The sequence below is a fragment of the Tamandua tetradactyla genome, chromosome 12 (assembly GCF_023851605.1).
Source record: "Tamandua tetradactyla isolate mTamTet1 chromosome 12, mTamTet1.pri, whole genome shotgun sequence".
NCBI lineage: Eukaryota > Metazoa > Chordata > Mammalia > Pilosa > Myrmecophagidae > Tamandua > Tamandua tetradactyla.
In genome coordinates, this window is record NC_135338.1 from 21,764,491 (window position 1) to 21,791,136 (window position 26,646).

General features: G+C 35.9%; 1 protein-coding gene and 1 long non-coding RNA gene across 7 annotated transcripts in view; one reads left to right on the forward strand and one right to left on the reverse strand.

Annotated features, from left to right (window-relative positions):
• Positions 1 to 657: 657 nt before the first annotated feature.
• ZBTB1 (zinc finger and BTB domain containing 1) lies at positions 658 to 25,884 on the forward strand. 4 transcript variants are annotated; one of them, XM_077122696.1, is made up of 3 exons: positions 658 to 835; positions 16,413 to 18,325; positions 25,181 to 25,884. In XM_077122696.1, exons 2-3 carry the CDS (start codon positions 16,431 to 16,433, stop codon positions 25,215 to 25,217), a joined length of 1,932 nt encoding a protein of 643 aa, XP_076978811.1. In that variant the 5' UTR covers positions 658 to 835; positions 16,413 to 16,430; the 3' UTR covers positions 25,218 to 25,884. The 4 variants fall into 4 exon arrangements, with proteins under 4 accessions (XP_076978811.1, XP_076978808.1, XP_076978809.1 ...); XM_077122693.1 differs by lacking the exon at positions 25,181 to 25,884 and having other exon boundaries at positions 659 to 835; positions 16,413 to 19,921; XM_077122694.1 differs by lacking the exons at positions 658 to 835; positions 25,181 to 25,884 and adding an exon at positions 1,185 to 1,422 and having other exon boundaries at positions 16,413 to 19,921.
• LOC143651867 (uncharacterized) overlaps positions 1,606 to 26,646 on the reverse strand; it is a 33,016-nt gene continuing 7,975 nt past the window's right edge. For 2 of the 3 annotated variants that reach the window (XR_013160298.1, XR_013160297.1), the window contains exons 2-3: positions 13,210 to 13,342; positions 12,185 to 12,679 (exon numbers count right to left, since the gene is read on the reverse strand). This is a non-coding gene — a long non-coding RNA (uncharacterized LOC143651867). Of the gene's footprint in view, positions 2,008 to 12,184; positions 12,680 to 13,209; positions 13,343 to 26,646 lie in introns of those variants that run through there. The other variant, XR_013160299.1, reaches the window with a different exon arrangement.

A 26,646-nucleotide genomic window follows, 5' to 3' on the forward strand; every position in this document is an offset into this window, starting at 1 on the left:
TCATTCGCTAGGAGAGGGGTTAGGGCAGGGAGCCAGGGAAGCTTAGCCGCGGGAGCCTGGAAGGGGAGGCGTGTTGGGCTGGGTGGGGCATGGCGGGGGAAGTGACTCAGGGCCAGAGGCGGACAGACCCATGGAAGGCAGGGTGGGGGGAGCGCAAAGAGTGGGCGACCCCAAACGGACTTGTCGCGGGAGGGACAGGGCGAGGGTGCCGGCGCCCCCGGAACAACAAGGGCTTATGGCGAGGGAGGGCCGAGCTGCTGGGCCCTATGGTGAAGGCGTTTGACATCTGGAGCAGTAGGAAAGCAGCATCCTGCCCTTGGGGAGTCGGGAGGAGTTCAGTCCCATCCAGCTGTGCAAACAAGAGGAGGTCCCAAGCCTACCCTTGGGAGAGGAGCGAGAGGGGTGGTCAAGCCGCCGCCACCGCGCCGGCCCCCGCGGTGCGGGTTGCGCCAGCCTCCCCGGAGCCCGACGCAGAAACTTGTTGCAACAAACAGGCGACCGCGGCTGCCCCTAGCAGCCAGCGGCGGAGTGGGTGGGCGGGCGAGAGGGAGGGGAAGGCTGGCGGACGCCGCAGCGAACTGGTGGGCAGACCCGGAGTCGCCGCGTAAGCGGGGCCGGCTCAGTGCGGTGCGGCAGGCGCGGCTGTGCGGCAGCGGAAGTCCTTTGTTGCAGCGCAGTCCCTGGCAGAGCCAGAGCCTCTCCGCGCAGCCAAGCCCGAGAGCCGCGCGCCGCCGCCACTGCAGCTCGCGGCCCCTTCGCCTCAGTCCGCCTTTCCCGCAGCTGGTTTGCCTTAAACTCCCTAAAATCTCTGCAGCCCTGGTTGTTGCTGCGGCCGGTGAGTATTTGCCAGTTGTGGGGCTATTTGCGCAACTTTGGATTGGGCCGGAGGGTGACGGCCGCGGGCCTGGAGGGGTGCTGGCCCCGAGCGGCGCCGGCCCTTGCGGGGAACTGGAGCGCGGCGGACGCGCGGTGAAGACCTGGCGAACGGCGGCTGCCGGGCCGCCTGTTCGATCCCGCTGCCCGCCGGTGCGACTGGTCAGGGGCATGCGGCCTTCCTGAGTCCAGTGCGAAGCCCCCGCGGAGACGAGTTCCCAAATTAGTTACCTTCTTTTACCTTTCTTTCTCTGCCTTTATTATTTTTTTTGAGGGGGGAGGGGAAGGGAGAGAAGGGGAGGTATAGACTGGAGGCGGGAGGACCTGGTTTGATTGACGTGCCCAGAGCCCGCTTCTCTGAGTTTACAGCTGCGGCTTCTCGGCGGGTGGGAGGGAAGTGTCCCGGAGCTGGAGGCCGCAGACTTGGGCGCGCTCCGAGGGAGGAGGCGTTAAGAGCTGCGCAGATTGCTCTTTCCCACCCCCTGTCGCCGGCACACACGGTTTTTGTCCAGTACAAAGTCTGGGGGTTGGGAATTTTCAGTGGAAAAGGTATGTTTCCTGGGGAGAAGGTGCTTTCGCTTCAAATGGGGCGGGGGGGGGCACTCACTAGAAGTTCCAAGCGTTTGGTGAATGTCTTGGATGTTTGTCGGAAGTTAACCCTAAAATGTGTAGGCATGAGCATGAGCTCAGCCACTCCTTCTCAGCCTCGCTTTCTACTTAAGCAACGCCTCTACAGGATCTGAAGGGTGGAGGTGACATTTTCCAAATTGGGAACCTCAAGGAGAGGATGATGAAAGTCCTTGATATTTTCAGGGCATGTGTATGTGCGTAATAATTTTAAATTGAGCTACACGCAATTCTCCATTGGTCTAAGTGTATTTCATAGTGTGTAAACCTCAGGAAAATTGTTCCAGAAGAGTTTTTCCCGTTGATACTCGAACCCAAGGAGCCGTCCAAGAACTTTTGAGGCATCTTTGAATCAGTTTCCTAAGCTGAAGTTTAACGCATTCAGGAACAGATTTTGTGAAGGATGCAGTTCTCATGATGACTTGAAAGCAGTCTCCTTTGAAAGGTAGAATTAGATTCTATGCCGTTTTTTGTGCAAATGGATACGATCTAGAGAAGTAGGGAGATCTGGGATGGATACAAAAAGAAGCTTGAATGATGGGTGCCCGTCATTTGCTCAGAACCTCAAGAACCTCACAGTTCTATTTAATCACTTTCTGGATATTAATAAAGTCTCAATAGCAATGACTTTGGGAACTAGATGGGGACTTCCTGTCCTAAACAGACAGCGGAAACTGAAGCGCAGGGAAGTGAAATAAATGCTTTTACAAAGATTAATAAAGTCTGCAGTAGAACCTTTGGTTAACATCTTATAATCTATTTTAAAAGCAGGATTTCTTGAAGACCAGAAGTTCATGGTGTAGAATAATTCAGGTTGAGCAGTCTTCAGATTCCTTTCTATTCTTCCCACCCTTAATATGATGGCCTACTTTTGGGGGGAAAGTGAGGGTACCCTGTGGTGCATCATTGTCAGAGAAAAGAGAAACCATATTTAGCCAGGACCATAGCCAGTGTCTCCCATGTGCCTTGCAGCAGCATCTCCCATTCACTTGTGTGGGAGAAAAGAAGCTGCTGCTTTCAGACTTTTCCCTCCCCAGCCAGAATAAGTGCTAAGCCTTTTCTGTTTAATCTTCTGAACCAAAGAGAAGGAAACCATTGAGTGGTATAAAAGCAGAAAATTTTTCATGGATTTTTATTTTTAAAATATAGCCTATCTTCCAAAACAAGTTGGGGTTTATTTGAGAAGCATCTGCTTGAGAGGTCACTTTCGTCTTTACAGGAGCTGCTTTTTCCTGATATTTTCTTGTGCTAAAATCTTTTAATGTAAAATAGTGATTTATCTTGTTGTTTGTTCATATACTCTTATGTAAACTAAATTAAAATTTATTTTTTTCTCAATGAAAATTTTAAATTATAAAACACATACTTTTAAATCAACCTACACATAAAATACAAAAATGAAACTCATTTTAACCCCTACTCCCCGAATCACTGTTAACAGTCAATTCCTTGTTTAAAAAGAGAGAAGGCAACATTTGATCACCCTGCCTAGGGCTGGCCTGTGGTAATTCATGGGTTTATATTCTCTGTTCACTACTCAGGTTGATGAGAATTGCCTGGTAGAGGAAAAGGGAGTGGTTTGCATTGGGCTTATTTAAAATTGTAGGATTAAAAAACAGACTTGAGAGTTTAAATATAACAGCGCTGCTGCTTTAGGTGTGTCCTCATGAAGTGTTTACTGTACCTCGGCAAGCCAGTTCTCATACTTTTAAATGATGTTAATGTTGCCCAGCCTCTAATAGGTTGATTTACACCAAGCTCATTAAAACAAAACAAAACCATCACATATGTAGACAGTTTTGAAATACATAGTTGGGAAAGGGTGGATGTACTTGCCATGAAAACCACTGCTGAGATATCCCTGTGCTGATAAGGGGAGGTGGGGTTCCTCCTGATCAGGACCAAATGTTGCATGCCAAACATTAAGCAAAGGACATTAGTGGAAAGAAAAATTTAAAAAATAAATATTTTTATTGAGAACTATCCACACACATACAGTCCAACCATATTATACAATCAGTGGCTCACAATATCATCACATAGTTGTGTTTCACTGTCATCATTTTTAGTACATTTACATCACTCCAGAAAAAGAAAGAAAAATTTTTTAAAAAACCTCATACATTCCATACCCTTCCCCCTCCCTCTCGTTGACCCACAGTATTTCAATCTACCCAATTTTTACCCTTTATCTCCCCCATCATTTATTTAGTTTTTAATCCTTACTTTTTTTATTCATCTGTCCATACCCTGGATAAAGGGAGCATCAGACACAAGGGTTTCACAATCACACAGTCACATTGTAAAAGCTATATAGTTATACAGTATTCTTCAAGAATGAAGTCTACTAGAACACAGTTAGTTCAACAGTTTCAGGTACTTCCTTCTAGCCTCTCCAATACACCATAAACTAAAAAGGGATATCTATATAGTGCTTAAGAATAACCTCCAGGATAATCTGACTATTTGAAATCTCTCAGCCAGAGACTTCATTTTGTCTCATTTCTCTCTTCCCTCTTTTGGTCAAGGTTTTCTTATTTCCATGATGCTGGGTCCTGGCTCATCCCCAGGAGTCAGGTCCCCATTGTCAGGGAAATTCACACCCCTGTGGGTCATGTCCCATGTAAGGGGGGAGGGCAGTGAGTTCATCTGCCAAGTTGGCTTAAAGAGAGAGGCCACATCTGAGCAACAGAAGAGGGGTGGGGGGATGGAGCCATGACTCTTAGGCATAATTATCAATAGACTTAGCCTCTCTTTCGCAGGAATAAGCTTCATAGGGGCAAGCCCCAAGATTGAGGGCTCAGTCTATGGGATTGGTTGTCCCTCTGTGAGCATATCAGGAATTCCCCAAATGGGGAATTTGAATATTTCCTCCTTTCTCCCAGTCCACCAAGGGGACTTTGCAAATACCTTTTTATTCAGAAAGAAGATTAATGACTACTGTTTAAGATGTGGCATGGAAGGGACTGATACTAGGGAGGGAGAGGAAGGGATCCAGATCTGTATGCCACTCATGTTTGTCATCTTGACATGTATTTAAGATATACTTCTAAGCGCGTTTATATTTTAGTATATAAGTGTATAGTCATTTATAAATTACAAGAGATCCTAGTCAAAATATAGAATGACTTATTTCTTAGCGGTGTATTCAAGACAAATGAGCTGTGAAGAAGTTGATGATATTCTGAAAACAAAGCCTTAAAACAGTACATAGAAATCTAATCACAACATTGGTTATTTCGGGGGTGTTGAGGACATGTGTGTTTTATTTTACACTACTCTTTGAATTTAAAATTGTTTATCAAAATAAAATTTGAAAGTTAAAGAATGAAATCACCAACCAGATTATCTATTAGTTGTCTATGTGAGATGCATACTTCTTAGAGATAAATGAAGAGCTCTGTCCTACTTTAAATCTTTAGTATTAGGGAATTGAATGCTGTGGGTGGACAGTGATAATTAGCAGACGGAAAGGGAAGATGGTGAAAGGAATAGACATTCTTTCTACAAGATGGGGTAGTATGAGAATGATGAGAGCTTTCAGATTCATGAAGAAGGATAACTGTAGGAGGCTTAGAATGTTCAGAAGGGACAGTTCAGTGGGTTGTCATTCATATCCATAAAGAGTGTTGACTCGTTTATAAAAACTACAGAGTTTGAATCTCAGCTTTTCTTACAAGATCAACAATCCTGGTCAAATCAGCCTCGGAGCCTCAGTTTTCTCTATCGCAAAATGAGGATAATTAAAATAACCTGATAGGATTAGTGTGAGTTTGTTGTATATGCTTTGTAGATTTTTGGCCACAATATAAAAGTTACCATGATTGAAATAATGCAAAGTTGGTAAGCAAATTAAAACTTAGCGGGCGGGCCGCGGTGGCTCAGCGGGCAAAGTGCTTGCCTGCTATGCCGGAGGACCTCGGTTCGATTCCCGGCCCCAGCCCATGTAACGAAAACGGAGAAACAAAATACAATAAAACAAGAAAATGTTTAAAAGATGTTTCCCTTTCTTCCTCTCTTCCTTCCTTCTATCCTTCCTTCCTTCTCTCTGTCTTTCCTTTAAAAAAAAAAAAAAAAAAAAAAAAAAAACTTAGCTACTTCAACATTTATTCACTCAAAAAACTGATAAAAATAACAACTATCAGGCAACTGTTAAAGGTTCAGGGAATCTGGTGATGACTAAGATAATGCTTTGATCTCAGGTAGCTTACAGTAAAGCAGGGAAGCCAAATAATGTGATGAGATATAGCATCCCAGTTTGGATGATACATTATATATCACCCTATACTTGTATGTATGAACTGTTCTGGAAGCAAAGAAAAGGGGCATCCTCTCTGCCTTACCATGAAGACGAGAAAGCATTTCCCCGAGGGAGGGAGTGGACATTGAAAAGGTTTTAAGTAAAGAAAAAGGCATGTGTGAAGGCTTTTATTGTGTTAGGTGCTTTTGGATGACAAGAAAGCCACTTTTAAATAGATGTAAGGCTTAAAAATGGAGTTGTTAAGCTTCTTAGAAGGAACGCTTTACGATATTTTTATTGGTTGCAATTTCATTGAATTTTTATTAGATAAGAGTGAAGTTTTCAAAATTTTGGTTAGAATTAAACAATTGAGAAAACACTAGGGCCACAGAATAGGAAACAATACAATTAAAGTGTGTGGGATCTGCTGAGAGAAGGAAACTAGTAATACCTCTATCATCAGAAAAGCTGCCTCACCAGTTGTTCATTCAGCACAATTTATTGAGTGCTTACTGTGTTCCAGAGAAATGAATAAGCTAAAGTTATGTCCCAGCCTTCGAGTTGCCCATAATCTAGTTGGGGAAGAACAGCTAGATAATTACAGTAGCCAGTTCTTATTTAGCTCTTTGCGATAGACACTAACTTAGAATAATTCTAAAAGCTAGGAAGGATCTCCATTTTCAGATGAGGAAATTGAGGCACAAATTGGTGAAGCAGCTAGCTCAAGTTCACACAACTATTAAATGGCAAAGCCACAATTTGAATGCAGGCAGTCTGGTTAGTCTGTGCTTCAACCCCTACTCTTGATTGTCTTCTGATGATTAAAATATAGTACAATAAATGTAGCAAAGGTTAATACATCGGATAATATCAAAACAAATTCGTGGGAGAAGAAGGTGTTAACAGAGGCTTTCTGGAGGAGGTAATAAAATGATTCTTAACTGATGTATGAGAGATTCAGGTAGGAGAATCAATTAGCATGAGTAAAAAGGGAAATAAATGCCTTAAGTATGGGTAGGTGGGAGTGGCAAGCAGTTTTATGTTGCTTGAGCATGAAGTTTGAAGCAAGAAGTAGCAAAACATGAGACTAGATAGGTTGGGCATAGGGGGCATTGTATGCCATACAAAGGAGTTTGTACTTTAGCTTGAGAATGGTGAGGGGAACTATTTAAGCATTTAAGCAGAGGAATGATGTCTGATTTTTATTCTTTATAAATCATCTGGGAGTGAAAGATGGATTTGAGGGACCAATTAGGGCTTGTTGTAATAACCCAAGAGTGATAATAGAGGCCTCACAAGGGCAGGGAAGATAGGGATGGGGCAAATTTGAGGATTATTAAACAGGTAAAATTGGCAAGTCTTAGTAGTTGTTTATGATAGAGTTAGCCTAGGTGACTGATGCATAGTGGTGCTAGCCAAGATAGAGAAAACAGAGGGAAGAAGCAATTTTAGGTAGGTCTCAGACAAAGTCCGAATCCTCAGAGTGAGTTTGCAATAGATAGAAGTACTGCAGCATGAATTCTAAGAAGACAAATGCCACGTGCAAAAAGGGACTTACTTCCTGGTGCAGTTGCTTTCTGCTGAGAGGAACTCAGTGCCCTCTCGTGGTCAGGAAATGCCATGTTGCCTCTTTAAGATCAAAAGAGAGAGACTGCCTTTCCTCCTCCACTCCTTGAGAGAGAGGAATATGCCAGATGCCATTATGTTCCCTCTGCTTTCTGTGTGGATAAATTCATTTCTTAGACTTATAATGCAGCTGAACTACAGAAATTCTTCACTTATTCAGAAGTTACTTGGATGGTAACCTCAGCTATCCAGTGCCTGGGCCTGAACCAAAAGTGGGTTGAACATGATCATTTTATAAAATTCTGTAAGTTGTATTCACAATAGTAACAATATTTAAGAAAAAGTATATTATGTTTAAATTGAAAAGGCAAAGAAACACATGGCTAATTTATATAAAACTCCTTTGAGGAGTATGATTATCCTTGTTTTGAAGGGAAAAGCAGGCTTAGAAAGGTAAAGAACTTCCTTGCAGCTGAAGAAGTGGTAGAGCTGGGATTCAAATTTAGTAGTGTCTTCTTCCAGGGCTCTTTCTCCGTTCGTTTATTTAACAAACAAATATTAAGTGCCTACCATGTGGGAAGAGTGCAATAGGAACAGGGAACACAAAGGCCATTAAGCCTTGACCTCGTCTTTGAGAGTTCAGTGCAGCAGGCATTGTACCATAGTGCCTCCTTGGACCATTGTCAGTGCTGAAGATACAAGTAATACTAGAGCACTATTAGGACTAGTATGTAGCTACGTTATAGTTCTAAAAGATTTTAGGATGTAAGCATGAAACTAAGCCACCATTTTTAGCATTGTTTCAATGGGCATATGTATTTCAAGTTCTAAGTAATCAACTTAAAGTTTTGGAACATAAACCCACTTATAATTTCAGAATTTCCTGTACTAAGCACAGGAATTTGAAGTCTGATAACCAGCCAGAATGTGTGATCTAAACAGTGAATAACATTTTCTAAACTTGCTCGTGTCTTGTCATGTGACTGCCTTAAAGTAAAGGATTTTATCTTTAGGAGCCTATACAACTGGTTCTTCCTAGAGGTTTCAAGGAGAAAACCTAAAAAAATTAATAGAATTTAGAAATTGGGCTGTTTACCTACCCTGGAAATGGTATTCTAGGAAAAAATTTTGCCAAGGTGGCAAATCTGCAAGGCCATCCATTATCTTGAATACGGTTGCTTGTGTTCTAATCCCCCCAAGTCCACTCTTTGTGGTTTTAAGAAGGTATTATAACAATGTTTGCTTCTGTTTCCTTATCGGTAAAATGGGTCTCCTAACAGTATCTACTTTATAGAGTTTGTTATTAGGATGAAATGATAAAATGACGTGTATATATATGTATGTATGTATATATATATATATATATACATATATGCACGTGTATATATAATATATATATATTTCATAAATATAACATGCATGCTCCTGAGCCTGCAGGTCTGTGGTGAGTTGTGACATGGATCTTTGTCCTCTCTTCTACAGGAAAGAGTTTGTTAAATTGTCAAGAATAAGGTTATTTCAAGAGTTAACAAGTAAAATTTAGAAGATAAGAGGATAAAACTGACTATTGTGCTTGGGAATGCTTGGTAATCCCAGATAAAAATAAGTACAATACACTCAAATACTAGATGATAGTTTGTGTAACTAACAGCTATTATTTGTCATCACTTATGTCCATATAGGAGATATGATAGTCTGTGTAGCTTCTGTTCTTTTTTTTTTTTTTCTGTGTTTCAGTTGTTCAAATGAGCTATACAGTGTGCAGCTTCTGTTCTTGAACTCCCAGAGAATGGAGTGAAGTTGTTCTGATAGATTATGTTGCAGCATATTATAGTGGACACTGCTGGCCTGCAGGCTTCCCAGTAGCATGAACATAAAAGCCAAGTGGAGTTAACCCGAGATGAAGAGTACAATGTAGAATGTATCAATGGTCAACCCGTGCCTTCATCTGCTATTTGGATGCAGGCCTTGCCAGAACTACCATTGGAAATAAAGTTTGGGGGACTCAGGGGAGCTGTGGATGGAAGTTCATCTGTCTTTCACAATGCCAAATAATTCTGTGGTTATGATTCAGAAAGCAAGGAATTCAAGACAAAAAAGTATATCTGCCGGAGACCCGGGTTTGATTCCCAGTGCCTGCCCATGCAAAAAAAAAAGTACATCAGAAGTATGTCATGGATCAGAAAGTTGTGAATTGTATGCATTACCTAGTGGAAGATGCTTTTAAGAAACAATTCTTTCAACACATAAAGACCAGCGTAACACCAGACATGATAGAGGAGATATACAAGAAAGTTCATACTGCTTTACAAAAGTATCCATCTATGAACAGAAGCCTAAGAAAGATGTTAAAAAGAAGAGGTGGAACTCTCCCCAAATCTCCTGCCTAGAAGAAAGATTAGATAGCTCAGGAGAGGGTTGTTGAGAGCTAAACCAAATCACAATAGTATGTAAAGTTTTTTTCACATAAAGACAGATTTATCAATCAACCAGCTTAAAAAAACAAACATACTATTCATATATAAGAAAAGAATAAAGGCCTAAAAATAATTCAAAGGTCCAAAAGAAAGGTTGAGCCTAATAGAAACATAGATCAGTGAATTTTTTAAAAATAAAAATTACAATAAAGTTTTATAGTTTGCAGTTTTACAATTCTAATTTTGACTTTTTAAGTGAGACTGTGAGATGGATTACTGTTAGCCCCATTTTACAGATAAAGAATGCAGATGGGTATAGTTACTTAAACAAGGGCACCTCGTCCATAAACCTCTGTATTGAGGAATCATGCCCAGTGTTGAGTGTTCTTTGCAGACCACACTACATAGTACTAAGAAAATGCTGTATAGTGGTCGTGCCTATCTTGGCAGTCACGAGTCCCTGTGTGGTAGTCCACTGTTCTATGGTTAATGATACTTTTGATACATTAACAGCACTACAGCTTTACCGTCTATGAAGTAAGCATATTGAATAGCTTGGGTCTCTGAGCTCTCTAAACCACTAAAAGTAAATGAACATCATAATTACTTAATGTGTTTAATATTCTGGGTGGTTGTTTTAGAATTTGATACTAGATGGTAAACTTTTTTTATATTAAGTACCTTACTTTTTTGTTGTTCTTTATTTAATCAAAGTGATATAAAAGTTTGAAAGTAAATAGAGGAGTTAACCTGATTTTAAAAAGACAGGTTTTTTTTTAAGTGAGGAGGCATTGTCTAAAACAATAAGGAGGGAGATGGTCAATATACATATCAATGAGTATGAATCTTTGTCATCTAGGCAGATTGAAAACCTTTTTAGATGGTAAACTTTTCAAACTAATTCTTCAAAATCCAGTGTAATATTTTTTTGAATCACCTAACTCCTTATCCTTCCTGGAGAACTTCATGTTGGATATCCTTCTAACCTTGGCGGAACCCTGGGAGGTACATAGCTCCTTGTCCTTATCCAAAAGGTATTAAGTCCTTTGGATACACATTTGTAGTTTCGGCTCTCAGCCTTCACCCTGGACTTCTAGCTATAACAAACTCACTCTTCTAGCGATAGCAGCTAGTAACACAAACAAGAGCAATCACAGATTTCAGGCATATAAACAAATGAAATATAAGCAATCCTTTTATTTACAACTTTTTACAGGTTTTATTATAACAAAGTTCACTACGTTTTTTTGGTAGCCTTTTAAAGATAACAACAAAACAACTGAAAAGCAGACCGGCTTTTGAAATTTGAGTGAAATTCTTGTTTAGTTAATAAATATGAGCAAATTATAAGAAAATCTTAGTACAAAAATTAAAATTATCCTCAAGAGATAACAAGCTGAAAAAGTCACATAGGAATTTAACACATACACATTTCTGCTTTTTGTGTATGTTACTAAGCTGTTTTAAAGCCTTTCTGAATGAGGTAACAAGAACAAAATTGCTAGTACTAAAATGTGAGTGATTGCTATTAGAAGTCAGTATACTTAAGTGTTCTAAAAACTGACTGTGATGATAGTTGCACATATTTGTGAATATGCTAAGAACCACTGAATTGTATACTTTAAATGGGTGAATTGCACGTTTTGTGAATTATTTCAGTAAAGCATGAGCCCTAACAGCCAGAGGCCTAATTAGACCATCCTCCATTCCCATATTCAGTGAGAAAGGGGAACTCCTGCTAGGGATTCTTGCTTCAACAAATGCCTGACAGGTACCTTGGCTGCACTTCCAGGACAGGTCTTGCCTTGGTTTGGGGAACAGACCCCAAAACAATTTTGAAACAGTGAGAATGGTGTAAGATTGTCCAGAAAGGCAAATTCGTAGACAGTAAATAGATTAGTTGTTCCCAGGGGCTGTAGAAGTAAATGAAGAGTGACTGCTAATACTTTTTTGGGGGAGGATGTTGAAACATTCTAAAGTTAGACAGTGGTCATGTTTGCACAACCTTATGACTATACTAAAAACCAGTAAACTGTACACTTTAAATGGCTGAGTTTTATGGCATATGAATTATATCTTAATAAATTCTATGAAAAATAAATAAGTTATCTACCTAGAAATCAGTTTACTCTGAAAACCAGAGTACCCAGAGCCCTTGCTCTCTCTCCTACAGCATACCTCCTTCCATAGAGTGGATAATTACTGAGTACATGTTGAATGTACTCAGTAATCTAGAAAACAGGACAGAGTACTCTTCAATGGATGAAACACGTGCTATTGCTGATTCTTAGTAGTTTATACAGTGCCTGGTACACCATAGATATACAAATATTAAAATGCTATAGATACTCTTATTTGTTCTGGTGTTTTCCTTATGTTAACATAAAATAAATGTATTTTCACTAATTATTTGAATTATGACTAGCTATAGATTTTCCTATTAGTCTTCTAGGTGGTTGAATTAATTTTGGTTTTTGATCATAAAACTACTTTTCATTTAGATAGAAAGGGTCCTTGGAACTTTTGAAAAGTCTTCATTATATCATTATTTCAACCACAGGCTATTTAATACCAGAAGTATTTACAGATTAATTGCTAGCTTTGTAGTAGATTCGTAAGATTTGAAAGGAAACGTCAAAGCTTATCTAGTCAAGCTTACCAAATCCTGATGCTTACTTACGTGTCACCACCACCACTGACACTATCATTTCCATTAATTGTTACATATCAAGCACTATATATTTCTCACATTGCTTCTTTGAATCCTCATGCTTGATAGATGATTTGAGGTATTACTTTCTCCACTTTGACAATTGAGGGTCGGCAAGGATAAGCAAATTGCCAAGCAAAAGTGGCAAAGCTGGATTGGAACCTAGTTCAGTCAGATCCAAGGCCTGTGCTCTTTTCATACTATGCTGTCCTCGACACTTCACTCGGCTTCAATACTCATTTTCCTCTGAAAGAATTTATTTCATATTTTAAGAACTAAAAAGCTTTATTTTTTTAAATGATCTTTATCATCCTTTCTGCTTCTTACTGTTTGATGTATTATTCCTTAAAGATCTATCTGAATCCTATAAAATGGCTATAAGACCTAGAAATCTCATCTTAAAACGGGCTCAAGATCAACATTTGTGTTTTCCTCCATCCTTTGTCACCCTTTGAATAAGGTTTTTGTTGTTGTTATTGTTGTTTTGATATGTTTTATATAATTATAACATAATTTCATATCCTGTGTTTATTTACTTGACTCTCCATCCTGAAAAATATTCTCATTTTCTTTTACACTCTTTATAAATGTAATTTTTAAAGGCCACATGACAATGAATTCCATGGAGATATAATTTGGTTTACTTAACTCCCTACTAGCAGGAATTTTTCAAATAATAAATAATACATTAATGAATATCTTTGTGCATACATTCCTTTCTGTATTTAGGTACATATTGAACATGATTTCTCAGTTAGTACAGTTTTAGTACCTACTTGAAATACTTGATCTGGTTTCCAGAAAAGACACACTGGTTGCACAACTCTGTTTGCAGACAGGGAAATAGGAGAAAGGTGGCATGATGGGTCAGTAGGTAATGGGGGAAAGGATATGTGATCCAAATTTGACCTATGAGGAGGAAAAGATTAAAAGCAAGTTGAAATAAGTAAACTCAGAAAATCTTAATTACTACTGCAGGGATTAAAGGCTTCTGAGACTGAAGATTGAACAGTTTATTTCCCTCTACAACTTGTTAAATGTTCTTTCTTTTTTTTTTTTTTTTTTTACATGGGCAGGCACCAGGAATCAAACCCGGGTCCTTGGGCTTGGCAGGCAAGCATTCTTACCTGCTGAGCCACCGTGGCCCGCCCTTTTTTAAATTTTTTATTGAGAAAAATCTTCACACACATACTGTTAATATATGGTATACAATCAGTGGCTCACAGTATCATTACATAGTTGTGTATTAATCATGATCATTTTTTAGAACATTTGTATCACTCCAGAAAAAGAAATAAAAAAAAGAAAAAACTCATACATATCATACACCTTATCCCACCCTCTCATTGTCCACTAGTGTTTCAATCTACCCAACTTATTTTACCCTTTCCCCCCTATTATTTATTTATTTATTTATATCCATATTTTTACTCATCTGTCCATACCCAGGATGTAAGGAGCATCAGACACAAGGTTCTCACAATCACACAGTCACACTGTAAACGTTATATCTTTATACAGTCGTCTTCAAGAATCTAAGCTACTGAAATACAACTCAACAGTATCAGGTACTTCTCTCCAGCCACTCCAATATACCATAAACTAAAAAAGGATATCTATATAATGCATAAGAATAACCTCCAGGATAACATCTCGACCCTGTTTGAAAACTGTCAGCCACTGAACTTTATCTCATTTCTCTTTCTCCCCTTTTAGTCAGGAAAGCTGTTTTCAGTTCCTTGATGCCAGGTCCTGGCTTATTCCAGGCTGTTAAATGTTCACTCAAATAGCATAGGAATTTGCTTTTAAGTAGAAGATAGATTCTCAAGCTTTATATATACAGATTAAAAATTTAGACTAAAGTTGGATCTTAGCTTTGCAATATAATAGAACTGGTACATTTAATGTTCTTTCTTTATCAAAAGTCAACTCTCTAGCTTAAGAATAGTGTTCCCTATACATTGTTAAGTGAAGAAAACTAGCTAAAAAAATGTATGATACCTTTTAGGTTTGAAAAAAAAAGGAAAACTATGTTCTTCCCTCATATTAGGTTCTCAATATCTGTTGCCTATTTGTTTGTGTATGCATATAAATAGTACTGAAGGTATAGAATCCTGAATATTTAGAAGGGTTACCTCTAGGATGGGGTTTTTGATCTAAGGCGTCTTTATTGCCTGTGTACTTCTATATAGAAGTTTATTTGAATTTTTTGCAATGTTTTAGTTTGTAAAATGCTGCTGGAATGCAATATACCAGAAATGGAATGGCTTCTATAAAAAGAATTTATTAAGTTACAAGTTTACCGTTATTTCTAAACTAAGGTATCCAAAAAAAGATAACTTGACTCAAGAAAGGCCAGTGTTTGTCAGGTGGAAAGGCACATGGCTGGTATCTTGCTGTTGCTTGTTCCTATTTCTGTTGCTTCCAGCTTCTGATGGGCCTTCACTTAGCTCCTCCAGGACACAACTCTGGGTTTTGGCTTGCTTAGTAGCTTATGGGAAGGCATATCTCTAAACATCCCTACCTGAGTATCTGCTCTCTCAGCACCCCAAAATGTCTGCATCTCTTTCACCTCTGAGCTTTCTCCAAAATGTTTCCTCTTTTAAATGACTCCAGTAAAATAATCAAGACCCACCTTGAATGGGTGGTGTCACATCTGCATGGAAACAGTCCAAAGTTTCTACCCACAATATTTAATCAGAATTAAAAGAAAGGGATGCCCCAAGATTGAATCAGGAAAAAGGACATGGCTTTTCTGGGGTACATAACCACTTCAAACTGGCACAGAGCATGTGTTACTTTTGTACACTTTTTAAAACAATTAGAAAAATGGAAGAAAATTTTACTTTACAACCTAAGGATAGATAACTCCTTTGCAAATAAATCCGTATATCCACTGCTTCTTTATACCCTAATGTGCATGCTGAGCAATATAAGACATATATATATATATTCTGACTCTCAGAATTATTCCTTCCCTAATGATTCAAGAAAAGAGAAGCAGTGATCAAACCTGGTTGGTACCATTTCCATATGATCTAATAAGGTTTTGTAAGTAGAATTTCTCTATGAGAATTATACCTCTTAGAATAGAATTATACCTCTTAGCTTCAATAGTTGTTATACTATTATAAATAGAATTATACCTCTTAGCTTCAATAGTTATCAATACATGGGTAGCCTTTTTTTTTTTCTACAGTCCTATGGTTTCTTAAATTTTATTTTAGTAACATCTAAAATCTAAAATTTCCCCTTTTAACCACATTCAAACATACAACTCAGTACTGTTAATTACATTCACAGTGTTGTGCTATCATCACACTTTGTTACCAAAACTTGACCATACCTGGGCAATCTTGTATTGTGTATAACTCCTTGGAATCCCCCACATTTGATCTATTGGATTATTCTGAAGCAAATCTTAGATATATCATTTCATTTGTAAATACTTCACTAAGTATGGCCAAAGAAAAACTCTCTTTTAACACAACTAAAATATCCTCATCACATTTAAAAAATGAGCAAGAATTTCTTAATAGCAAACTTGTAAGTTGTTTTAATATTCTACAATCTAATTGTTAACTTTCAGTGTAAGTTGCTATTTTATTTGCTTTCCATTATTCATATTCTTCAAATACTTTTAATATCTTTTTTTCATTTTAAATTTAGTAGACATTTCCCCCACCAGCCCTAGAGTTGTAATAAGACCAAAATGTTGGATTTGCTTTTGATGCCTTTGCTTGTATTTCTTAATCATTAAATAAAATCAGTATGAGAAGCATGAACAAATGGCTAAGAATTTTCATCGTCAAGTTTTAAAAATGATTCAGGTATATATTATTGTGTTTCACTATATTAGAATGGAAAGCTATTCATACCTTGATTGTAATAGCAAAACGTCACAAATCATGATGAAAATTATTTTTTTCAAATGCTTTTCTGCTATCTTGTCTGACTTTAATATTTTTGTTTTACATAGGTCTCTAATTAATAGAAGATGGCAAAGCCCAGCCACAGCAGCTACGTCCTTCAGCAGCTAAACAATCAAAGGGAATGGGGTTTTCTCTGTGACTGTTGTATTGCAATTGATGACATTTACTTTCAAGCACATAAAGCAGTTCTAGCTGCTTGTAGCTCCTATTTTAGAATGTTTTTCATGAACCATCAGCATAGCACTGCACAACTGAATCTCAGCAACATGAAAATTAGTGCTGAGTGTTTTGATCTCATTTTGCAGTTTATGTACTTAGGAAAAATTATGACCGCTCCCTCTAGTTTTGAGCAGTTTAAAGTGGCAATGAACTACTTACAGCTATACAATGTTCCAGACTGCTTAGAAGACATACAGGATGCAGACTGTTCTAGTTCAAAATGTTCATCTTCTGCTTCCAGCAAACAGAACAGTAAAATGATATTTGGGGTAAGAATGTATGAAGACACTGCTAGAAATGGCAATGAAGCCAATAGGTGGTGTGCAGAGCCAAGTTCAACAGTAAATACACCACATAATAGAGAGCCTGATGAAGAGTCTTTACAATTAGGTAATTTTCCTGAACCATTATTTGATGTGTGCAAAAAAAGTTCTGTGTCCAAATTATCTACTCCAAAAGAACGTGTGTCACGGCGCTTTGGACGGAGTTTTACCTGTGATAGCTGTGGATTTGGCTTTAGCTGTGAAAAATTATTAGATGAACATGTGCTAACCTGTACTAACAGACATTCATATCAAAATACAAGAGCCTATCACAGAATAGTAGATATTAGAGATGGAAAAGACAGTAACATCAAAACTGAATTTGGTGAAAAGGATTCTTCTAAAACATTTTCTTCACAAATGGACAAATACAGAGGAGACACAAACCAGGCTGCTGATGATTCAGCCTCAACCACTGGAAGCAGAAAAAGTGGCACAGTAGAATCAGAAACAGCCAGTGAAGAGAAAAGCAGAGCTGCTGAGACAAAAAGAATCATTATCAAGATGGAGCCAGAAGATATTCCTACAGATGAACTGAAAGACTTTAACATTATTAAAGTTACTGATAAAGACTGTAATGAATCCACTGACAATGATGAATTAGAAGATGAACCTGAAGAGCCATTTTATAGATATTATGTTGAAGAAGATGTCAGTATTAAAAAAAGTGGTAGGAAAACTCTAAAACCTCGGATGTCAATAAGTACTGATGAAAGAGGTGGTTTAGAAAATATGAGGCCCCCTAATAACAGTAGTCCAGTACAAGAGGATGCTGAAAATGCATCCTGTGAACTATGTGGACTCATAATAACGGAGGAGGACCTGTCATCTCATTATTTAGCCAAGCACATTGAAAATATTTGTGCATGTGGTAAATGTGGACAAATACTTGTGAAGGGCAGACAACTTCAGGAACATGCTCAGAGATGTGGAGAACCCCAAGATTTGACAATGAATGGATTAGGAAATGCTGAGGAGAAAATGGACATGGAAGAGAATCCTGATGAGCAGTCTGAAATAAGAGATATGTTTGTTGAAATGTTGGATGATTTTAGGGACAATCATTTCCAGATAAACAACATCCAGAAAAAGCAGTTGTTTAAACATTCTGCCTGTCCATTTCGATGTCCTAATTGTGGCCAACGTTTTGAAACTGAAAACTTAGTGGTTGAACATATGTCCAGCTGCCTAGACCAAGATATGTTTAAGAGTGCCATTATGGAAGAAAATGAAAGAGATCACAGACGAAAGCATTTTTGTAATCTCTGTGGAAAAGGATTTTATCAGCGGTGCCACTTAAGAGAACACTATACTGTTCATACTAAGGAAAAACAGTTTGTTTGTCAGACATGTGGAAAGCAGTTTTTAAGAGAACGTCAATTGCGACTGCACAATGATATGCACAAAGGCATGGCCAGGTATGTCTGTTCCATTTGTGATCAAGGAAACTTCAGAAAACATGACCATGTACGGCATATGATTTCTCATTTATCTGCTGGTGAAACTATATGCCAGGTCTGCTTCCAGATATTCCCAAATAATGAACAGTTGGAGCAGCACATGGATGTTCATCTGTACACATGTGGAATATGTGGAGCAAAATTTAATTTGAGAAAAGATATGAGATCACATTATAATGCCAAGCATTTGAAAAGAACATAAGTGATTTTCTACCATACTAATGTTTAGTTGATAGCAGACAAAACACCAAAGCAAAGGATATGAGCTATTTAGTAACTGATTTTATAACATGAATTGTTGGGAAAAAATATCAAGGCCCTTTATCTTTAATATTTTTGTTTAGAATCTTAGTATCTACATTTTAGGAGTTATTAAATGTTTACTATCATTTTGTTGTTTCTTAATAGAATTGTTTTTAGTTTGTCTTAGCTATGATTAAAATTATTTTTAATTGTAGACTACAAGTGGTTGTTATCCCTCAATGACTATTAAACTTCAGTTTTTTATTAATAAGGTGATGACTTCACTATTTCTACGTGATTTTTGTTTGTTTATTTGTTATAAAGCTGACCTGTTAAATTTTTTTTGTCCCATTAAATTTTAAACCCTATATCATTGGGCATTCCTGTTTAAATTTTTTTGTTTTAATTTTAAATGATTAGTTATTTGAAGCTATGCCATTTGCTTTTAGTTTTTTTTTTCTTTTTTCTTTTTTGTTCAGTTGAATGGTGATTTAGCCACTGTTTTTTCCCCTTATTATCAATGAAATTGAGTTCCTTAAATTGACAAGCTGCAGGTTAGGTGCACTGAACCTAACCTTGAAGGTTGACATGGGCTCAGACTTGGCCTAAAAAGATTGATGGACCTGAGGAAATTCCTATAAATGAATATTTCCTATAATTGATAAAATATTATCATTTAGTAATCACATTTAAAACTTATATTAAGTGTAAAACCCAATGACTTTACCCACTCGAGAAATTAGTGGGGATAGCCATTTTGTTTTGTGATAAATTTAACTATGATAGTTAATTAAAAAGACATTAACTTGTATTCATTTAAAATATTTTAATTTAAAATATGCTGATTTCTAAAGTGTTAGTTTATCAATTATTCTTGTTTATAAATAGACTTTAACAGTTCTTTAGGAATATGACGTCTAGAAAAATGATTTTTCACCTTTAAAATCACATACTTTTGGATTTTACTTTGAGATTTGAGAAAGCTGCCGTGTATATTGATAAATCTAATAAAATAATTATGAATCTGGTTCTATAAAAGTAGAGTGCGTAAAAATTTTTTATTGTGTTTTATACTACCTAAGATTTGAGAAAATGTGTTGTGGCCAAATGTAGGTATTGCAATGCCTTTTTTTTCTGTAAAGAACTACAAATTTGAGGACTATAAAATAATCACATATAAAAATGGAAACAGTTTCTCTTTTTTTAGTTATAGTATTACTGTTGTTGCTGACACAGGTTCTACATTAATTACATGTGAATTTAAAACACTGGCAAAATGAACCCACCAATAAACACATCTATTGAGTAAAATGCCTTTTAATTTAAATATAATTACTTTGTTGTAATACCCTTTTTATGATGAAAGGGACTCTAAATAATCCCCATATTTAAAAATATAATTTTGTGATTATGACAGTAATTTAACAGCATTGCTCTTGCTTACATCAGATTTTAAAGTATGCAGATTATATTTTTGTATACAACTTGAATAAAAGAACAAGTTGCCAAGAGAATTGAGAGACATATTGACTAGCACAAATTTAGTTGAAAGTGACATAGTAGAGCACAGTGTGAGCTCAGATTTTGGGGATATGTAAACCTTTTAATAAGGATAGGAATAGCACTTGTGATTTAGCCACTGTTTTTTCCCCTTATTATCAATGAAATTGAGTTCCTTAAGTTGACAAGCTGCAGGTTAGGTGCACTGAACCTAACCTACCAGTGCAGAATTGAAACAAAATAATGAGAAGTAGAGGAGGAGGTAAATACATAAAAAGAAAATGAGAAGCCAGGAATTTTTTTAAGGCCACATAGTTTGTAACAGAGAAAGCAGGAAAAATGAAAAATCTTAATCTTAAATAGAATACTTTATCAAGTAAATAAATCTAAAATGCAACCTAAAATAAAATATGGTATATAAATTACTGATAGGAACCTGATAAACAAAAGTTCTGTAGCAAGCCAAAAAACATCAAAGAGTAGTATAAAGAGATAAGATAAACTAAAACCAAATTTCCAAATTATATAGTATCCTAGTGACATAATTTTCTTTGGGATCACTTTTTTTCTATGACCCACATTATAATCTGTGTTGCAGTGGCCTTCCCATCATTAAAGAACCTGACTCTTCATAAATACTACCACACTTCATAGAAAGAATTGTCTAGTCCCTTAGTAAGAAGGGTTTTATTTCGTTTTTGGTGCATACAAGCATTTAGCAATTAGTAAGCGAATGTATAAACATTAGACCTAATCTTTAACTAAATGTAACTGAGATGTTTATCGTTTCACAAAGCCACACATCATGATGTTTCCCCCAGTTTTATTTTAGCCAGCCACCTCTCTATTCTAGTTTCTCTCACATATCTTGCTGTTTGCTTCCTGTCCCCTCTGAAGGCACTGAATCAAGGTTGTGGATCCTGCCTGCTCCTCTGCCTTTATAACTTGGGTGGTAAGGCTCCAAATCTAAAAATGATCAGGAAATCTGGATAGAGGTATATGCGATCGTGTCCCTCTTTCTCTCAAGCAGTTACTTAAAGGGCCATTTGTTCTAAACAGCAAGCAACCCCAGAGGAATGCACTCAATGCCTAACAAGCTTGTCACCAGTTACAGTGCAACACTGATAATCTATAGTTCTTTAGCAAACAGTATTAAGAATCTCAGAGATTAATAAAGCACAACCAAGGTGGCAATGGATTAGGACTATGCAATTTGTCTTAATTTCTCTCAAATTTTTAAAGTAAAAATACTAAGAGAAATGATTTATAAGTAAAATGGTGTATGACTAATGTTGAATGTGTGAAGCAATAAACAGATTGAGTATAGACAAAAGTTAAAACAAGGATTCCAGAGGGGCTGGTATAAAAGTAAAACAATCAGAATAAAATCAGAGTTTGCTAGTGCAGTCAGAACTCTGGTTAAAAGGAAAAATAAATAGAAAGGATATGGATTATATAAATATACTGACATGAGAAATCATGGTTAAGTACTGTTAGGAGCAAAAACTGAACATCTCTAAAAGTCGAATTAATAAACAGCTTTGGAAATTCTAGGTGAAATGAGTAAAGATGAAAATAATTTGATCAGAACTATAGAATGCCTAGTGGAATAATTGTGCAAATATACCTAAATACTTGAGATAATATGCCAACTTTTATATTTTAAAAAAAGTGGGAAGATCATATACTTCACTAATTAAGGAACTTTCATATTGGGTAGATCTCTGGAAAATCCCCCGAAAAAACTAGTGTAAAGTTGTAATATTTAAATTAACATAAAACTTGTAATTGTTGTTTACACCACAAACTATAACAAAGATATATACAAAAAAAAGTTATATATATGATCAGAAAATTAAATCAGTACCAAAAGAAAACAGCTCATGGTGTATGTGCATACATATAGGTGAGAATAAAGAACTTTGGAATATTTCTTAATTTTAACTGGGTTTTATCATGGATTAAATTTTTACTTTATTTTTCCATTAATCTACTTTGAATGGTTCCTCCTCTTTCTCCAGTCTCCACCTCTTTTGTTACAAATGTTTCTCAATGATAAATGCCAGCGCTCTGCAGGCATCCTACCATCAATAACTCCTTGGATCCCAATATACCAAAAAGCTCTGAGGGAACATATGATTTGAAGTCCTGCCCATATCTTTGATACCTGAGGTGCAGTAAACTGGGGAGAACAGAAGGAATGCAAGCAAAGTAAGCAAGTGAAGTTATATTTGATGTTAAGAACTTGTAACTGCAGCCTACATTTGAAAACTCATCATCCATACTAAGGCTGTCATTTTAGTAATCCCAAAATCCATTTATTCAGAACTCTATACTCTGCTAGGTGCATTACATACTTAATTTTAATTAACCCTTGCAGCTCTATGAGGTAAGTATCATATTAATTTTCCTTAGGGAGGACTGAAGTTCAGAGAGATTTGAATATCTTTCCCAAGATCATACACAACTAAATACTAAAGCTGGAATTTGACCTAACATACCTGTACTTAACTGCTAACCTACATATTTCACCTGCGAAGAATACTAAGAGAGGACATGCTGAATAATGTGAAAATATGTGAGTGGAAAACAAAACTATTTAAATGGATCATTCAGAATGATGTTTTAGAAATAAATATTAAATCCAGGTGTATGTTTGGATTATCCTTCAGTTAAACTTAAAACACTTTTGTGTTATTGTCAGCTATTTTTCTGGGTCATTAGTAAGTGCTCAAATAAAAATTCATTTGATTTCAACTTCCATAATTCTACTTCTGTGACTGTTCTCCCCTCTGTTTTCTCTATTCCTGTCCCTTTTGCTTTTAATCCTACCAATCACCATTTCCTCCTAATATTGGTTATGAGCTTAATGTATTGCATGAATCAAATAATTTGAAAATAAATCGTCCCAAGAGATAGTAGATCCTCAGAATAACCAGTTTCTTCTTTCTGCCTCACCAGGTGATGTAAATAAGAAATTCTTAATTTCTTTGGCTAAAAAAACCCTAATTACCATATTGTGATTCATTTCACTAAGACTTACAGAGCAATCTAGGTTTGCATAAGCACTGAAGTTGGTTATTCTATTTATAATTCAATTTACCAATACATCTATAGATTTCTAGTGTAAACTTATAAAGATGGTCTTACTCAAAAAGAAATGAAAAGATTTTAGAAAAAGACAGCTGCATAACCACCCTAACCTAGTAGCAAACTTAAAAAAAAAAAAAAGAACAGTTACTTAATGGTTTAAGTAAAAATCCGCCCTCCTGAATCTAAACTGATTTTAACTTTATATATCCATTATCTGATTTCAAAAAGTCTACACAACAGGTTTTACTACTACTATATTAAATCTCCTACTTACTCTGTACAATCTATCAAATGTTATTTTTAAAACAAGAATAGAAGAATAAGATGGTGAAAATTCTGTGGCTATGGTATGTAATCACTGAAGTGCCTCACAATGGTTTCTATCAAACTCAAAGATATATTACTTGCTTATACTAAAAACAGATAAAATTTAGTCACATAAATTTATATGCTAGCAAGAGACAAAAGGCAAGAATTTAGGCTGTGAGAATGACTATTGGTAATAACTACATATATATCTAGTTATTACCATATATGTATATGGTATATATATATGTATATATATACACACACACAAAAATTATACTGTCAACTTGTAAATCATACCAATTTTGAGCCAATTTAATACCACTTACATATTTATATGCACACGCTTTAGCATTAAGAAGCTGTAATTTTCCTTATATTCAAGAGAACTAAATCAATTACATCAACCAGTGGCAGAATTGTTCATCATTTCTGTAAAAATCCACCACAGATCACTAGGGGGCAGAAAGTCATTATAATTTTTCATTACTTCTTTCCTGACAAAAAAGATGGTTTGAGGATTACAGTTTAGTACTTGGCTCTGAATTGAATGTATGAATGTATTAACCATTATAATAAGGAATGTACTAACCATTGTAATAAGGAATCACAGGAAAATATGCTGCCAAAGGATTACAGAATTTTTTTTTAATTTTAATTTATTTTTTATTAATTTAAAAAATATATAACAACAAAGAAATGCAAATGGATTAAAGAAATTTAAAAGACAATTTTCGTTTCAGAGTTAGGAATGTCAGTAATTTTATGTGAGAAAATCTGCATAACTCTTTGTACTTACATTTGAGAACGAAGTAGAATTAAATACATAGCCTATATAGCCCCCAGTTAAGCTTCATTTAGAACATTATTACTATGTTTTATTCTACTTAACCCAATTGCTTAAACCAAATAGAATCAAAAGAGCTCATTTTTAGATGGACAGAAACATAACTCTAAGCATCCAGATTATGAAAGCCATCTGTTCTTTCAAATGTTCCTTTTCCCTGGTGTGGGAAAAATACTTTGAGACAATTTTTTAAAAAAGAAATTAAGGATCATTATTATGAGTGCAAAATATCACTGTAAAAATTATAATTCTACCCAGAATCACTAGGATCCTTGTGGACTTTATTTTCAGAGTATACAACATAATATTTGAAAGAAGCAGCTAGCATGATGGCTGAAGGCATGCAATAAAAAGAGCATTAACTTTTAAGAAATGTTTTTGACTTATATTTCATTCAGAGATTTGCCATTTACAAAATAAAGTACATAAAAATTATTTAATTTGAAGGAAAACACTTCTTAACCACTACCTTCCTTCCTCCCTACTTTCCTCTACCTGTTGACATCCTATCTTTGTTACATGTCTGTGTGCCCTATCTAGTGCAGACCATACTAGAATAAATGAAAGGTGTCCCTATAGCTGAGTAAACTATATTAGTAATAAAAACACTATATTTGAAAGCTGCAATGAGTTACATCGGGGAAACAGTAAATAAATTTAAGTTCTAGGAGCTGTGCTCTTGTTCTCATTCTTTGTTCTAAAATCAGTGTTGTGGACTGGTGCCAAAAGTCATGAAATTCTGACCTAAGAATTATGTTATATCTTGTAGAGCAGTCAACTTGTAATATTATTTTTCTTGAGTTTTGTCTTTTTCTGTGTGGCAGTGGTGAAATAGGGTCTTCTAAACCTCTGGAGGAGTGAAAGATCTGAATTTGGAGAGGACATGAGAAAGAATCAATCTTCAACAGATATCTTTAAGATCAAGAACATCAGATCTGAAGTGGCACCATCTTTTCTGTCTTCCTGACAAACTTCATCAACCCCAAAAGTTCCAGTTCTACAGAGCCAAGAAAACTCAGTAAAGATCACTTTGGAATCACTATTTTGTTGTGACGAAATTGATTCATGGTGTCTCTACTAGTCTTTATAGAAAATCTGCTAAAGAAAAATAACTAGAAAATTCATATGACATGAGTGGTAAGGGCTGAACTAAAGTGAAACCTTATATGCTAATTATCTTCAAGGATCCCTTCCTAAATGAAAGGGCTTGCTAGGGATGCTGTAAATATATTAGAAAGAGATAATCACATATCTGCATAATCATATCTATAATTTCAAACAGAATTACAGCTTACATATTATAAACTGTAGCCAAGCAATTTAAAAAATTATACCCAAAATCTATAGTTTAAAGTATAAATAAAAAGATGTGGGTACGGAGAAAAAAAATTTAAGACCAACATTTTCTAGCCGTATGAATCGTATAACTCCTTTATTTCCTTATTGTGAATACACTTGTTTTATTTTTTGAATTCATTATTATTATTACTATTGTTTCTTGTGCAAAATCAGATGTTATATATTTTTCAGAAATGCTTCTATCATTTTAATGCTATTTCTTTAAATGTTTTAATAAGTGCAAAAAGAGATCTTAAACAATAGTGTATATATAAGTCATTTAAAAACTCTAATTATAAAGTTGAATGATAACTTGAATATTCATTCTAATAACTAGATTAACTGAAAATCAGAGAAAGGTTTAACTACAGAGTGAAAGTGAATTCCTGGGGGAGAAAAGAGAAGAGAAATCCACTAGAATTCAAATTAATATGAATTCAAATGAATTAAGAGAAAAAAATAAGTAGAGAAGTGTTAGATTCTTTCAAAATGGAGTTAATAATTTTGGGGAACATGAGGAAGCATATGGAATTGCAGACTTTTAACATAAATAGGAAACAAATGATAAAAGAGTATTACCAATAATTAAAGGTGCCAGATCAATATAATAGAGATTCAACAAATAATTTTTAATTTACTGGTGGAACTAGATCTGCAAGAAAAATTGCTTAAAATTTTTATTGTACTATATATACTACAGATGTAATGAATTACAATAATTTTAAATGGCATAAATACATTCTACAATGTGTTTTTTTGTATACTGGTATAAAATGGAATTACTGTATTGGGTTACATAGATAATTTTTGTTAAATTTTTTAATCCATTGCTTTTATCTAATAAAACTTGTTCTTTTACATTCAGACATTAAACTGTATATATTGTATTTATATTTTATATTTTTCAACCTGGCTTTTTAAAAAAATTATTAGCGTAAAAATTTATCAACTT